Source organism: Miscanthus floridulus, chromosome 12 (genome assembly GCF_019320115.1).
Source record: "Miscanthus floridulus cultivar M001 chromosome 12, ASM1932011v1, whole genome shotgun sequence".
Taxonomy (NCBI): Eukaryota; Viridiplantae; Streptophyta; class Magnoliopsida; order Poales; family Poaceae; genus Miscanthus; species Miscanthus floridulus.
This window is the reverse complement of record NC_089591.1, coordinates 83,573,223-83,588,428: the sequence shown is the minus strand read 5'-3', so window position 1 is coordinate 83,588,428 and position 15,206 is coordinate 83,573,223. Positions and strand designations below refer to the sequence as shown.

Genomic DNA, 15,206 nt, shown 5'->3' with positions numbered 1-15,206 from the left:
TATGGCGACCCATGCTGCCATGCTAATTGAAGCTTTAGCTAGTCACAGTCTTTTGTCCATTTAGATAGCCAGTTATTTCTACTTAGTTTAGAGTTTACTTCATGAGGGTTCTGCTTAGAGTTTATTCCCTTTGATGATTTGTAATATTTACTAAAGTTGGCCCCTTACAAGTGCCAGTGTCTTGTTGACATCTGTTTTCCGGTTATTTTCCCTGATGATCATGTCGAAGTCAATATCCAAAATGTAACTGGACAAGAGAATTGCCCCTAGGGCAGTTGGTACTTGGTAGTTGATTCTGAGTAGTAGCATGCTTGAATTTGGTCGACAAATGATTGTGGGGCTGTGCCCTTAGTGACTCCTAAAAATATATATGGCTGGGCCCTCCAGATATCTGTTAAAAAAAGGGCGTACCCAGTGCAGAGAGCTCCCGCTCTGTGCGGGGTCTGGGGAAGGGTGTCAATGGCAAGCCTTACCCTCGCCTGTGCAATGCGAGGAGACTGTGACTCGAACCCGGGACCTTCTGGTCACAGGCGGTAAGACTCTACCGCTTGCACCAGGCCCGCCCTTCTATCTGTTCTTAGAAGAAATTCTTAGAAGAAATATGTAACAGTTAATGCCTAATGTTATTTCAGTTGCAACCAGATAATTCATTCAGAAGCTGAAACTAATTGTGAGAGGAAGCATGCTGCGAGATTTTACTTTGTTGCTGTTTGTTTCTGTTAAGAGTATATGCAAACTAATCCTATTCTATAAAATGTTTCCTTTATAGTATAGATTTTTTTTTGCTTTGAAGCTGGCTCTCCCTGATGTTGCTCATAAGAAGAGCTGATGAGATTCATTACATCCTGTGCTCTTTTGTCGAAATGCAGAGGGTGAAGAAGTTTTCGCTGGCGGAACCAAGCTCCGCCACAACCACTGAAGCTCCAAAGAGCGACTCGAAGCCCTGAGCATTCGGCGAAGAAAACTCTCTATGTTTTGGAATCTACTATCATCTGATCGGGCGTGGTTGATGGTGAGATAAGACTAAGGATGTTAACGTAGCGTCAGATATGTACTTTTGAACCCATGCCAGATGTACTTGTGGCCGAACTGGCCAATGTGTTGAACTGAAACGTTATCCACACAAATGATACAATTTTGAGCAGTCCATGATGGCCATTTCGATAAGAAGGGCAGCATTGCAGCACCATCCATACAAGGTTTTCGAACATTTTGCTTGCTGTTGCTTGACCGATCAATGTTATGCTGGCCCAATGCGTACTGCTTGCACGGAGAGCCTATTATAACTCAGTTTCCATCACCATTGTCCCCTGACAGCAAGAACAGGTTTGGTATGGTGCCTGCCTCTTACTCGTTCAGAGGGCAGAGATGTTTTCCTTTAGAAGCTCTGATCTGAAGCTGTGTGTGCAGTGTGCTCTGCTCGCTGTTGCTACCTCGGCTGTCGGCTCAGCTCCCTCCCTCTCTGCAATGGCAAGTGTATATTCCTGGTCCGGGTTCCAAGCAAAGCCACGTCATCATCTCTCCTACTAGGTCACAGCACAGCAGTACACGCCGACGCAGAGCAGCAGCACGCCGTCGCGAGCTTGCCCCGTGTCACGCCGGGAACGCGCACGCGTCGCTTTCTCTCTGGAGGCGCCGTGTCGAGTGGAGCGGTCCACCATCTTTTTCGGTTTCCTTCTTCCCCGCCCTCTCGAATTTCTCCGCTATTCCTGCGACCTTCCTCCCCCCCGGCCCCGGCCTCGCGGTCCCTTCCCCCGCCTCCGCTCTCACCGCGGCCGGCCAGTCATGGAGCAAGGCCAAGGGCCCCCGCCGCCGCCGCCGCCTGCGACGGAACGCGACATCGGCTTCGCCGAGCGGGCCGTGGCGGCGGCCGGCGCCGCCGTCATATCCGCCGTCCTCGTCAACCCCCTCAACGTCGCCAAGGTACGCCGGTGATCCCGTCGTTGCCTCTATCTCTTCTAGAGAAGAGAATCTTGTCGGTTGAGTGACAAATTATTCATCTTTGCCCACATGATTCGTCACTGAATTGAGTGGATTGGAACCTACTGCCTCTCGCGGAGAGATCTTCAGGCTGCTTCTGCTATTTTGCTTATAGGCTTGGAATGTGTCCGGATACTGATGTTCATTCGGTCCTCGTTTCCTCTTGCAGACGAGGGTTGCAAGCACAAGCTGCTGGAGTGGTTTATAACCAGGTAAGCGTGGCTCACAATTCACTGGATGATACTAGTGCTTCCAATGCGAAACTTTCCAGTGCCTTCTCTTCAAAAAAATAATAGGGTGAAACTATACTACTTAGTTGTAAGCTGAAATCATATAGAGAATCTCTTTGGATCCATTCAACAATGGCCCCGTTCGCTGGTCTGAAATTTGGCTGAAACTGGCTGAAAAACACTGTTCCAGCTGAATTGTTGTGAGAGAAAAACACTGTTCCGGCTGAAAAAAAGAAGCCGAACAAGCCATTTTTAAGACAAGCGAACGGGGCCTATTGCAGGTTTTGAACAGTACAGAGACATCACTTTCCTATCGATTCTTGTAGTTCAAATAATTATGTGAGTGTGTTCCAGAAAATTATCTGTCAGATGAATTGTGCACGTGCAAATATTTATTTTCTCTAAAATAAATTGCTCAGATATGGTCAGATTTTAGGTGCAACCCATCATGCAGCACTGGTGGAATCAATGGTTAGGCCCGTTCAGTCCTGAAGCTTTCAGTACAGAGGAACCATGGACGTGTTTTCTGAAGTCACTAGACAGGCAAGTTCTTATTGAGCATATCTCTTCATTGTGCTCTTCTCTTTTCTATCTATCACCTATTAAATTAGTATATCTGCAGGAAGGAATTTTTAGATTATGGAGAGGTACAGGTGCAAACCTGGCATTGGCTGTACCAATGGTAAATTCTTTCAGCTGATCATGTTTTTACCCTGTAATATCTATCAATGTAATATATTACAACATACCAGGCAGTGATGCATATTATATCAGCACATGTATTGCATCTGGAACTTCATTTAACCACACTTCCAGCAATCATGATTCATGAATATTTTGTCTCTCTCCATGTCCTATTTGACTTGTACTCTAGTAAAGTAAACATCACAGACTTGTTTTCATATTTTGAAGTATCCATATGTGTTTTTAGTAAGCACGCTGTAATAGCTTATTTTATTTTATGTTTGCTCCTTCAGGTTGGAATATATATGCCTTGTTATGATTTATTGCGCAATCGGATTGAAGAATACTCGGACTTGCAATTGTCCCAAGCTTAGACCATGTGCTCCTCTTATTTCTGGCTCTATTGCACGATCATTGGCATGCATAGCTTGTTCCCCTATTGAGTTAGCAAGAACACGTATGCTGGTCAGCATCTTGGACTTTTTTGCATGGTTGTGTATTAGCATTCAAGTTAAATAGAACCTCACTTCTGTTCTTAATAGCCAAGGAAAGAAATCAAACCCTAAGTTGACAATATACTTCAGTTAATAATGCCTTATCTGGGTAGAACATATTGCTGCCTCCCATTCTGTATAGAAATGTTTGCTTGTTTTTTAATTTAGGCCTTCAAAGCATCAAATGTTGGAGGGAAGCCCCCTGGAATGTGGAAGACCTTGATAGGTGTGCTTTCATCGAGACAAAACATCAGGAGCCCTGAAAACGGTATGTACCATGCTACTCCACTGTTTTGTAGTTGCAATTGACAAAGCATACAGTTATTGTCATGATATTTAAAAGATGCAAACACGATTCATTGAAAATTGACTCACATGGATCGCATTGTCTGCACAAATGCATACATATGAAACTTTGAATGAATTGCAGCATTTGTTTTCATTTATCATGAATATTGAGCTATGTTCTTTCGAAATTGAAAATAGTTCGAGGATACCACCTCCTATGGACTGGTCTGGGAGCACAACTAGCACGCGATGCCCCCTACTCAGCTATATGTTGGACAATTCTTGAACCAGTGAGCTACTACTCTACTTATGTTTTCTATGTTGTACCTTGGCTTAAGAAAGTTTTAGATTTAGCAAGACCCTGTTGGAACTGTTTGAGAAAAAAAGAGTTAAATGCACTAGAAACCGTCGAACTTGTAAGCGTGTGTCACATATGTCCATAAACTTTGAAAATGCATTTCTTAGTCCTTAAACTTGTTAAGTGACACATTTTAGGTCCATGCCAGCCATGTGGATATTTTTTTTGCTGATGTGGCATGCTAGAGTGACATGTATTTTTTTATTTAACCCCTCTGTTTTATTTTTTCTCTTAAATAAGAGACACTACCTTCTCCTCTCTCACCTCTCATGGCCAACGCCCTGTGGTCCAGTGCTAGCTCTATGTCGAGTTGTCGACGTGCACGTACACGGCCCCCAGCCCCAGGTCGTCCATTAGCCGCCCGCGCTCGGAGCTGGAGGAGGGCCCGGGCGTAGTGCGGCGCGGCGACTGGACGCCTGCGCTAGACGGCATACCAGAGGAAGCGTAGAGCGCCGTCGTCGCTGCGACTGCGAGCGAGCAAAGGCCGAGCTGCGGGCCGTGGTGGAGCGGTGCATGCTCGCGTACCAGGACTATGCCACCCGTAGGCGTGCGCTGTCGCGGGAGGACGGGGCACCGGCTCGGAGCACGGGGGCGCGCGACACCTGCTCTTCCAGTGACACGGCCGTGACTATATACCGGCGGCTCGGCGCAGCTCCGGCTCCGCTGCACTGCCTCCGCGTGGCGCCCGCGGCGATGCGCTCCAGCTCGCCCCTGCTCACCACGACAGGGTGCCGACGGTGCTGGTGTGCTCTACTTCCTGGACGAGAGGTCGTTCCCGGAGGCGGCGCTGCGGCTGATGGACGACCTCAGGCTGGGGGCCGTGAACGTGCACGTCGACGTGGAGCTGGCGCTGGACCACAGGGCGCTGGCCATGGGAGGTGAGAGAGGAGAAAAGAGTCTCTTTTTTAAGAGAAAAAAAACCGAGGGGTTAAATGAAAAATACATGCCATTCTAGCATGCCACGTCAGCAAAAAAAAAATGTCCACATGGCTAGCATGGGCCTGCAGTGTACCACTTAACAAGTTTAGGGGGTCCAAAAATGCATTTTCAAAGTCTATGGACCTATGTGACATACGCTTACAAGTTCGAGGGCCTCTGCATTTAGCTCGAAAAAAAATATGGCTTATTAAGACAACCTTAATTTTCATCTTCCAAATGCTACTTGTACAGATTAGAAGACATGTGACACAACTATTCGGTGATCAAAGCAATGCAGCAGTTATATTGGGGGCAAACTTTTCTGCGGGCTTCATTGCTGGGGTTATCTCTGCTGGTGCTACCTGCCCTCTTGATGTTGCCAAGACACGCAGACAAATAGAGGCAAGTGCAGGGTTTTGGGCCAGTGCTCTCTATTCCAAGTTCAGTTTTTCTTAGACTTTTTTCTGCTACTTGTTTGTTTTGTCTTTGCATTCTGAGTAACTTGGAGTCAGCTAGTGACAACAACTTACCGACTCGATGAATCCTGCATTCTGCTGACAGAAGGATCCTGAAAGGGTATTAAGCATGAACACAAGGCGCGTATTGCTTGAGGTTTGGAGGTATCCACCTAACCTTTTTTTTCTGTTAGCAGTGACACACATTCTTTTTTTTTATGGGCAGTGACACACATTCAATTCAATTGCCCCCTGTAGAAGATTGATAGGTGATTTGTTCATAATAGAAGTTTGGCTAAGATCTTGGGTTGCAAATTCTGAAGTCCTAGTCTGGTTGCTAGTCAGTGCCATTGTTGCCATGGTATCGCTGGATGGTGCGGAGCTGAATCGTACCATGCCAGCTATGAACATAAGTAGTATCTTGCTAGGCGTTCTTGTCGCTGTCTGACAACTCTGTAGATCTCCAGCTTCAGTTCTTGCAGAATTACTGTACAAACAAATGCGAATTAACACTTTGGATACCGACCGCGTGCGCTGCAGGAAGGAAGGTCTGGAAGGTCTGTTCAGAGGTGCAGGCCCTCGAATGGCGCGCGCAGGCCCGTCGGTCGGCATCGTCGTCTCCTCCTATGAAGTCATGAAGCACATTATGCACAGGAAACATGCAGTGCAGACCTATGATTAATTTGATGAGCTCTAAAAGCACCTAAGCGAACGAGATTAACACACCGTGTACTCTGCTAATGACACAAGTCTGCTTTACGTTTGCCTGACTTCCTAGTCGGGAGCGGAAGAAGAGGTAGGATTTTTTTTTTGTGACTTAAGAAGAGGTAGGATTAGGAATGTCGCTATTCAAATAAATTTTTTTACAATGGTCCTGTTTAAATTTTGAAGGGCGGGCATGGTGCAAGCGGGGGTAGGGTCTTACCGTCTGTGATCGGAAGGTCCCGGGTTCGAGTCGCGGTCTCCTCGTATTGCACGGGCGAGGGTAAGGCTCTTTGCACTGGTTACGTCCTTTTTTTTCCTGTTTAAATTTTGCTTATTTCTTCGTAAATAAACGTCAGATAAATGTTACTCCATTCCATTCCAAATTGTTACTACTGATATCGGATCTTCGCAAGCGTCAGGATCATGATTTCATGAGGTCGCGATTGGAAGAAGAGGTAGGATGAGGAATGGAGGGATTACCTGCCAATCAGGCCATTTATGCAACTACTAAGATCGGATCTCGCAAGCATGAACGTGACTGAAATAAGTAGTAAAATAAAACCTACCGCTTAGACACTTGGGCTATATACACCGCCTCTACAGCCTATACTAGATGACGAGGTTTGTACCTGGAAATTTGGTAGATAATACAATGGTATTTCCAATAAATTAACAAATATTCCCTCGCTCCCACAAAGAATGTCATTTTCACTTTCCGAAAAGACAAACAGTTTCAACTTTTCAGTTTCAACTTTGACCAAATATATATCACACTTTGCCCAGATTCATAGTTAGAATAACACTTATTCTTGGGATTGGGACACAGGGTGTAATTGATAATTTAAACCATTCGATTGGATTGCAACGGTTAAGCTGACATGTCACATTACAAAATTACTCCACAGTGTTGTGTGGCACCCAATCCCCAACATAGGCAGTCACGGAGCCAACAAAACAAGCAAGCAGCAATCTTCACTTCTTCAGCTACCATGTCGACAGGTCACAGGACCAGCCGCACTGTATCATCCATTCAGATCCAGTGTAACAGCAATGAAAGGGAAAAGGACATTCTCTATGGACTATATATATAGCACTAGAGAGCTCACAGCAGCTACACATTATTGACCGTAAGAATCGGTGGTTAAAAAATTATCACACAGAAAGGGCGGAAACAAAACTAGAAAGAACCGCTAGAGACGATGCCTAGAGCAGGCTTGGTGCCATACAAGACCATCTAATTCTGACCTAAGAGCGGGGCATATTATACAGGTGCAGGGGCAGGAGCAGGGAGCAGGGAGCAGGGCTGGACAGTCAAACTCGTGGGACGCGAGAAGGTCCTCTTCTTCGAAGGAACTCTGGGATCTCCACCATGCTGCCTTCTGCAGAGGACGGGCGTCGGCCATTCTCACCTTGCTGGCCACCCTTTGGTTGCAAGCAAATGTGAGAATAGGTCATAACATCCAAATTAGGGGCCCCTAGTGATTATTTGACAAGAGTTACCTTAGAAGCGCGACCTTCTGGTTCATCCTGCCGTTTGAAGCCAGTAGCTATCAAGGTTATGCTCACCTGCATGGAAAAAACTATGTGAATAAGAATTTTCCAACAAATCCCAAATGACAAAAGTAAATTTCATTTCCCAGAACTGAAAGCATTTTCCAGGAAATCCCAAGGTACAGGAGTTGTTTTATGCATATTGGGTTATACTATACTGAAACAAACTGAAGACTTACTTGCCCACTCAGTGACGGGTCTATGACAGCGCCAAATATCAGATTAGCATTTGGATCAACAAGGTCGTATATAATTTCGGCCGCAGCATTTACCTGAAACAACAAAAATGCAAGTAGCTGTGATTTCTTAACCTGTGCATATAAAACATAATAGAGACCATGACCATAGTAGTTGATCATGAATTTGTTTCCCAGTCTTTTGAAACATGAAAGGGCATGCAAAATCAAATGCAAAGCATGCTCAATTTTGTGATGTTAGCTAGATGTATGGGGGCTACACAGATTTACAAAATTCAAGTCAGGAAACAATCTACAATGTGAGGAAAAGACTAGAAAATGGCTGGACCAAACCTCAAACAAAGTCAGGTCAGTTCCCCCAGTGATATTCCACACAATTCCTGTAGCTCTTTCAATTCCAATATCAAGCAGTGGCGACTGGATGGCATTAAGAGCAGCATCCCTTGCTCTTGACTTTCCTGAAAAAATTGAGTGACATGAAACATAAGCTTACAGTATAATTCAACCGTCATAAATGACATCTGCATGTATATAAGTACAAAAATTGTACAGTGTAGTGCCAAACAACCTAAACTTAAATCATTGCCCTCAACATGACAATTATCATCAATAGACATATTTTCATACAAATATCAAAGTGGTTCTCATGAAATCTTTTAGTAGCAATATCCAGGCAATTAACTTTGCATATTAGCTGACAGTAACTGCAAGTGGGAGGAAACATTCAATGCTGTTTAGTTGATGCCAAAGGGAAAATAAAATTTGGAAGCTATACCAAACCTAAAAGATTCAAGTTATGATAGCATATGAAGTGCTCTTACGAGGTCTTACATACTCTTTACTCTGTTCAACACCAAACTATACCAACCAACTTCTTTCTCTAGCAGTGCTTCTCCTACCTTATTGTATCAGAAATTTTGCCAACGAACAGGGTAAATAAAACTAAATTCTAGCTTGCAGAATGAATGGAGTTAGATCATACGGTACTAATAAAATAAAAGCTTATTCCCAATGTAATACCTGTAGCAGTCCCTATACCCATCAAAGATGACCCTGCATTTTGCATGATAGCACGCACATCAGCAAAATCAACATTAACCAACCCAGGAACCTGAAAAAGGAGAAGAGCTAGTTAACCTTTTGTAAATTAAATATCTCTGAAATGTTCAAATATAATATCTTGAATTTCACTCGTGTAGCTTGGTGATTTAAAACTGAATATCATCACCATATTTACCGTAATTATATCAGATATGCCACGAATGCCTTGTCGAAGAATATCATCAGCCAAATTAAATGCTTCAGTTACAGGTGTATTTGGAGAAACAGCAGACAGCAGCTTATCATTTGGGATGACAATTAGGGTGTCCACACTATTTCTCAATGCTGCTATTCCTTCCTGAGCTTGAACTGCCCGTCTCCTCCCCTCGAACGAGAAAGGCGTTGTGACAATGCCAACGGTAAGTATACCCATGGACTTGGCGATTCCAGCAATTACAGGAGCACCTCCAGTTCCAGTTCCTCCACCCATTCCAGCCTGCAGTATGGATGAAAACAACATTGTCAAAACTCAGTGCCTAATGATTTCACATGTGAAGCCAACTATCAGTTAGAGTTTTACCGTCACAAAAACCATGTCAGCACCAAAAAGAGCTTCCTGAATGGACTCGCTGCTCTCCTTTGCCGCATTCATCCCAATATCAGGGTTTCCCCCAGCACCCAGGCCTCGAGTCAACTCCTGTCCAATCTGCAGTCTATTGTGGGGGAGCACAGGAGACATCCTTATGGCCTGCACATCAGTGTTCACGATCCAAAACTCAACGCCGTTCATGGAGCTCTCAATCATCCGATTGACTGCATTCGACCCCCCACCTCCTACTCCAACTACCTTGATCTTAGCCTCGCTATAATCATTCCGGTCTGGCGGCACCCCCGGACCCTCTAACAGACTCCCATCAGAGGAACCTTTCATTGGCACAGCCTCAACAGTCTTCTCGCCACGGAGCAGAGATACCTCCGGGTGAAGTTCGAGGAAAGAGTCTTTCTTCTTGAAAGAGTTGGCACTGCGGGGGCTTGCACAGCACCGGAAGTGACAGTGGCCCAAAGCTCGAGCACTTCTGACTACCCTACCAGGCGTAGCCTTGCCGTTCCCGACATCTTTTATCCAACAGGAAGACGGTGGACTGAGCTGTGTGAAGCACGGCAACTGTGTAGACATCTCAACAAGCTATCGGTGCACTTCTCCTGTGGTATCAAATAATGGCCTCAGAATCAAGTTGTCAGCTGCCCATATCTACAGTAAAAATTGGGACCAAAAGAATTAGGCAATTACACCAAAGACAGACTATGGGAACCAAAAACAATGAAATGAAATGCATGCCATCAATATAAGGGGGTTCAAATGTTGCAAATGTGGATATTTGCAAGACAATACCAAAGAAAAGCAAGCGAGCACCTAGGTTTCGCCGATAGGTGATACACTGATGATGAGTATATACAAATAAAAAATAAATATAAATTTCCCCCAAAATACAGATAACAAAATGTATCAGAGGACAAGACAATTAGTAGAGTACAAAATGAATCATGTCCACAAGGGCGAGATAACATAGGCTAAGCAGTTACAACGACTCCAAATTATACCACATTGGAGAGTGATGAATGAATTCACATAGTACAGGCCGGATATAGCAGGAGGGGCGGACCCGGTAAATAAAAAGCATCATGGCATGGGTGAAAAAAAAAATCCAGGTCTGTAACCTGTAGGGGTAGATAATCCACTTGCAGTCGGACCAGATCAGATCCGAATTCGAATAGCTTGAGCTAGGGTTTGCTGAGCGCTCGGTTTCGCTCAGCAGGAACGGAAGAGGCAGGGTGGGCGGGCGTACCTGGTGGGCGAAGCGCCCGAACGGCTCCTAGCGGCGGCAGTCGCCCAGTCGTCGCCACTAGTGAGTGGCACGGGAGAAGCGCGAGAGACGGGGAGAGAGCAGGTGCAGGGGAAGAAGGATCTCGGGCTTTCTTTGCTCTTGTTCGTGAGCAGTCGTTGAGAATGAACAGCTGGGGAATCTGCTGGCGGAGTGGCGGTGGTTATTATTATTATTATACTATACTCCTACGTGACTGAGACTGACTGCCTCTCGCAAATGCAAACAGGCTCTTCCGTACCTTCCTCTTCCTCTTCCTCTTCCTCTTCCTCGTCGGCGCGGCGCGGGTGTGCCACTCCACTTCCTCTGGGAAAGCCTTCTTCCGTACGTGTAAGCATGAAGCTCCTGCATCCCTGACCGATCCGTTCATCCAGCCCCTCGCTTTTCGCTACCTGTTCTATTATTAATTGGTGGCCTGATCGCCCGTGTTCTGTCGGTACACCGCTCATAGTTTGCTGCGACTCTATATATATATATATATATATATATATATATATATATATATATATATATATATATATATATATATATATATATATATATATATATATATATATATATATATATATATATATATATATATATATATATATATTGTAGAGTATTTGATCATGTCAACTATCAAATGGAGTACAGGACAGAGCAGTCCAGCACTTAGAGAGATGATGATATGTTCTGCATAAGGATCTGCTTCGACAACTCTATGTATCCGTGGCTAGCTGGATTATAATTTACACCAAAATACTCTTAACTATATATAGTTCCAGTTTTAGTAGGTCTGGTTCCTTCTCTGTTAAGTACAAGTCTTTTTAATAAACTCTGTAGGAGGTTAATTTTTAGAAACAGTGCAGTCTAAGTTTAAGTGAATTACACAGGATATATTTATTGTAGTACAAGTCTTTACACAAGCAACCCAGCAACGGTGCTGTTTGGTAACGTCGACAGTAACGCAAACGTAATAAAAATTAGCTCATTTGCATCTGCGGCCGGTAACCATTAACGTCCGCAGGAGCCTTAAATCATTTCCGTTTGCGTTACCTGCAGTAGAACCAAACAGCTCCCTCGAGTTTGCGGCTCACTAGTCTAGATAGGTCGTAATGTACGCAACCAATCAAATCTTATATACTCCCTCTATTAAGGCTCCGTTCGTGTGGCTTTAAATTCGGCTTGATCCGCTTCTTTTTTCATCCGAAATAGTATTTTTCTTTCACAAATTCCTTCAGAATTCCTCCGAACGAACGGGGCCTAAAAAGAATGCAATTGAATCTTGAAAAGTATTTGTTGAGATTCGTACCAAGAATTGCTTTTTTTTTCCTTTTTGGAACGGATAGAGTATACATAACAGAGTTTGTCAGGAGCCAGCGCAAGACGAAAGAGAAAAAGTGAAACCTTTCGGTGCTTGTGCATCTCATCTCATCCATCCCTAGCTGAAACTGAAACGGCAATGAGTAGTCAATGTTTTGAAATGTCCCGGTGGCATTGGTCAGAAATTTCAGCTTACGGGACTGACAACTCGATCCAGCGTTGCGTTGATTGATCAAGGGTAGGTTAGGTTGATGACCAAAACTTGTCACGCCTAACCTTTAGTAAACCGTGGCTGCCAGAAAAAGTTTGACGAGCAAATTTGAAGCCATACTTATAGCAAAGTTTGGCAAGAAAATAGGTCTATGACGTGTGAGTTAGGGTGCCAAGAAAATATGGTACGTCATAGTTATGGCAGCAAACCAAACAGCTGCCTAGAAAATCTGTGGCATGACTAACCTGTGACTTGGCACGTTTTGGTCACGAACCAGGCCTTAAGTCCACAGAAGTAATAAGAGGAGACCCCGCATAGCAGAGCAGAGTGGAGAGTCTCATTTTCAGATGCTTATTAAGACCATTTTTTCTCCTCTTTATTCTAAGAATGTACACGAACGTTGAAATCCTTGCACTGGCAGGAGATTTTGTGGAATCTTGCCTTGCGTGTATATATAACTAACAGTACACATCACCGGAGTTTTCATCCAGTCAACGTTTTGGTCATTGATCGAAGCAAGTCAGTCTCATGCCAACACATTGTTCATCTAGCTTGATTTTATGCATGCCTGCCGTGACCTTTTCTTATAAAGCCTGCCTGTACCATCAGAAGATTGCTGTAATCATCCTTCTCCTTAAGACAAGTAACCAGCAGAGATAAATCAGATCATGTAGAGAGACGACAGAGAGACATACACTGTTTTGCTATTTTACACATGGGTAGAATAAAATTCAACATGCATGCTGGACAAATAAAGAAACACTGCTGGTCGAAGATCTGCTATATATTGAGGATCCAGTAGTAGAACAATATGGTGTCGGCGTCGAAAAGAAAACGAGCCCATGCCACAATGCATGTTGTGTGAGTTAAATAACAAGCCCGCCGCTGCAAGCAATAAAAAATGATCGATGGATGTCGGCACACGGCATGCATGCACCGATCGAGCTATTTCTCTCGCCATTTAATTCGTTGTACTTTTCGTCGCATGATCTGACTCTGGGCAGTCGATTATCTTCAACAACACCACTCAAAATACAAGGCCTATTTAACGTTTGGGTAACGCTACAGACAAAGAGTTCAATATCCATTTAACATTTTCTCCAACAACAGAACCCAAAAAAGAATCCTTTCTACAAATGGATTTTTAAGAGAGAGAATACTCATATTTGAGTTGTGCCTCTCAGGCAACCCAAAATGAGTCTTCCATATAGGTACTCTGTTGGGGGCTGATTTTGGATCTCCTACTACTCATTTTGGATTTGGATGCTCATATGGGTCAACTATTGAAGACAGTCTTAGTGGGAGTTTTATTTGCATTTAATAAGGTGTCAGCTTTTGATGATATGTTAATGTTTTTAATAAGAGAGAACTTGTTATGATTATCAACTCGCTATGAGCCATGAAATTAAATATTTATGAAACCATATAATGAAACTCTCCATTGAGAGCAGGTGTTTCAGGGATGTTTCATTTTATTTTACATAACAGGACACTTTTGGAAACAACGCTATGAAACTCTCCACTGAGACTGACCTTTCTCAATAATTTTTAACTATTATAATACAAACTTTATATGATTAAATTTGTAAGGAATTATACTACATAATGATTATAAGTTTATAAGCATAAATAATATAATATAAAGCAAATGAATGGTTAAAGTGTAATCTAATAGACCGTATCATTCGAACTTACGCTAGATAAGTACATTATATCTATATATATATAATAAAATTAATATATATATGAAAATACTAAAATGTCTTCTAATTTAGAACGAATTGAGTAGTTTTTTACTAGGACTGCCCTTAGCGAGCTCCAATTCCTGAAAAAGAATCGCTGGGGCTGACGGCATACGCGAAGGATGAAAAAACAAATGTGGCATCGGCGACCCCTGAGCAAATAATAACAAGTCGTAGGCAAGACTAGAAGCAAGAGTAGTAGTGCACTGCAATTTCTACAGGCATGCATGCACGTGGTCAAACGGAAGAAGACAAGTCTTCGTCTTCGGGTACCCATCACTTACCTCCACATCGATGAAGTATCTATCGGGCTACATCTACCCATATATATTTATATATATATATACTCCTATATATATCACAACTGTATACGTCCTCTTTGCTGAGTGCTGGGGGCACTCGGCAAAGCCAGCCAAGCACTCGGCAAAGGCTTTGCCGAGTGCCGCACTTGGCAAAGGTCTCTCGACAAAGATTTTATCGACAAAAATTTCTTTGCCGAGTGCCAAAAATCGACACTCGGCAAAGTCTTTGCCGAGTGCCAAGCCCGCACTCGGCAAAAAAAAAACTGCCGTCAACATTTGACGCCGGCTTTGCCGAGTGCCTAGGGACTGGCACTCGACAAAATTTGAATTTTTGCCGAGAGCCAGGGCTGAACACTCGGCAAAGAAATATTTTTTTAAAAAAAAAATCTTTTTAAAAATAGTCTTTGCCGAGTGGTACCATCTGGCACTCTTTGCCGAGTGCCAGGCTGTGGCACTCGACAAAATTGACCTCTTTGCCAAGTGCCAGGCTGTGGCACTTGGTAAAACTGGGGAAGTGGCTGTTTTTGCAGCATTTTTTTTTCAGCTTTGTCGAGTGCCACATCCCTGGCACTCGGCAAAGACTTCTTTGCCGAGTGTTGGCACTCGGCAAAGCTAGGAAATTTGTAAATTTTTTTTTGTTTGTTGCTTTCCTTCGAAAGCAAACACGCAAAACTCATATATAATACATGAGACAGCACACAGGCATTTAGCATCACACAAAACGCATACATGATCCATAATACATCACAAGCACATCCAACATCTATCACAAGCACATCCTCCTGCATAATCCATCACACGCACATCCAATGTGCAAATCCATGACAACATCTGAGAAGTCTTTATCCAACACAAGTCCTAG

The 15,206-nt window shown here is 43.7% G+C and overlaps 2 protein-coding genes across 2 annotated transcripts; one reads left to right on the top strand and one right to left on the bottom strand.

The window, feature by feature from the left end:
- Positions 1-1,237: 1,237 nt before the first annotated feature.
- Positions 1,238-11,151, top strand: LOC136496271 (uncharacterized). Its single transcript, XM_066491929.1, has 13 exons — positions 1,238-1,326; positions 1,411-1,923; positions 2,096-2,192; positions 2,647-2,753; positions 2,833-2,892; positions 3,188-3,359; positions 3,557-3,656; positions 3,875-3,966; positions 5,205-5,354; positions 5,514-5,572; positions 5,948-6,203; positions 6,299-6,392; positions 11,014-11,151. Exons 1-11 carry the CDS (start codon positions 1,238-1,240, stop codon positions 6,087-6,089), a joined length of 1,581 nt encoding a protein of 526 aa, XP_066348026.1. The 3' UTR covers positions 6,090-6,203; positions 6,299-6,392; positions 11,014-11,151.
- LOC136498082 (cell division protein FtsZ homolog 2-1, chloroplastic-like) lies at positions 7,166-11,145 on the bottom strand. The gene is made up of 9 exons (XM_066494022.1): positions 11,026-11,145; positions 10,749-10,926; positions 9,482-10,153; positions 9,098-9,397; positions 8,881-8,971; positions 8,194-8,318; positions 7,843-7,935; positions 7,613-7,678; positions 7,166-7,534 (listed from the first exon to the last, which is right to left on the bottom strand). The coding sequence occupies exons 3-9, from the start codon at positions 10,076-10,078 to the stop codon at positions 7,424-7,426; spliced, it is 1,383 nt and encodes a 460-aa protein (XP_066350119.1). The 5' UTR covers positions 10,079-10,153; positions 10,749-10,926; positions 11,026-11,145; the 3' UTR covers positions 7,166-7,423.
- Positions 11,152-15,206: the final 4,055 nt, after the last annotated feature.

Coding starts and splice junctions, on each gene's coding strand:
- LOC136496271 (XM_066491929.1), top strand. CDS start 1,238: ATGTTATGCTGGCCCAATGCGTACTGCTTGCACGGAGAGCCTATTATA. Junction 2,893..3,187: donor TGGCATTGGCTGTACCAATG/GTAAATTCTTTC, acceptor TTGCTCCTTCAG/GTTGGAATATATATGCCTTG. Junction 5,355..5,513: donor AGACACGCAGACAAATAGAG/GCAAGTGCAGGG, acceptor TTCTGCTGACAG/AAGGATCCTGAAAGGGTATT.
- LOC136498082 (XM_066494022.1), bottom strand. CDS start 10,078: ATGTCTACACAGTTGCCGTGCTTCACACAGCTCAGTCCACCGTCTTCC. Junction 8,319..8,880: donor GGGTATAGGGACTGCTACAG/GTATTACATTGG, acceptor CAATTTTTTCAG/GAAAGTCAAGAGCAAGGGAT. Junction 7,936..8,193: donor CTGACCTGACTTTGTTTGAG/GTTTGGTCCAGC, acceptor TTGTTGTTTCAG/GTAAATGCTGCGGCCGAAAT.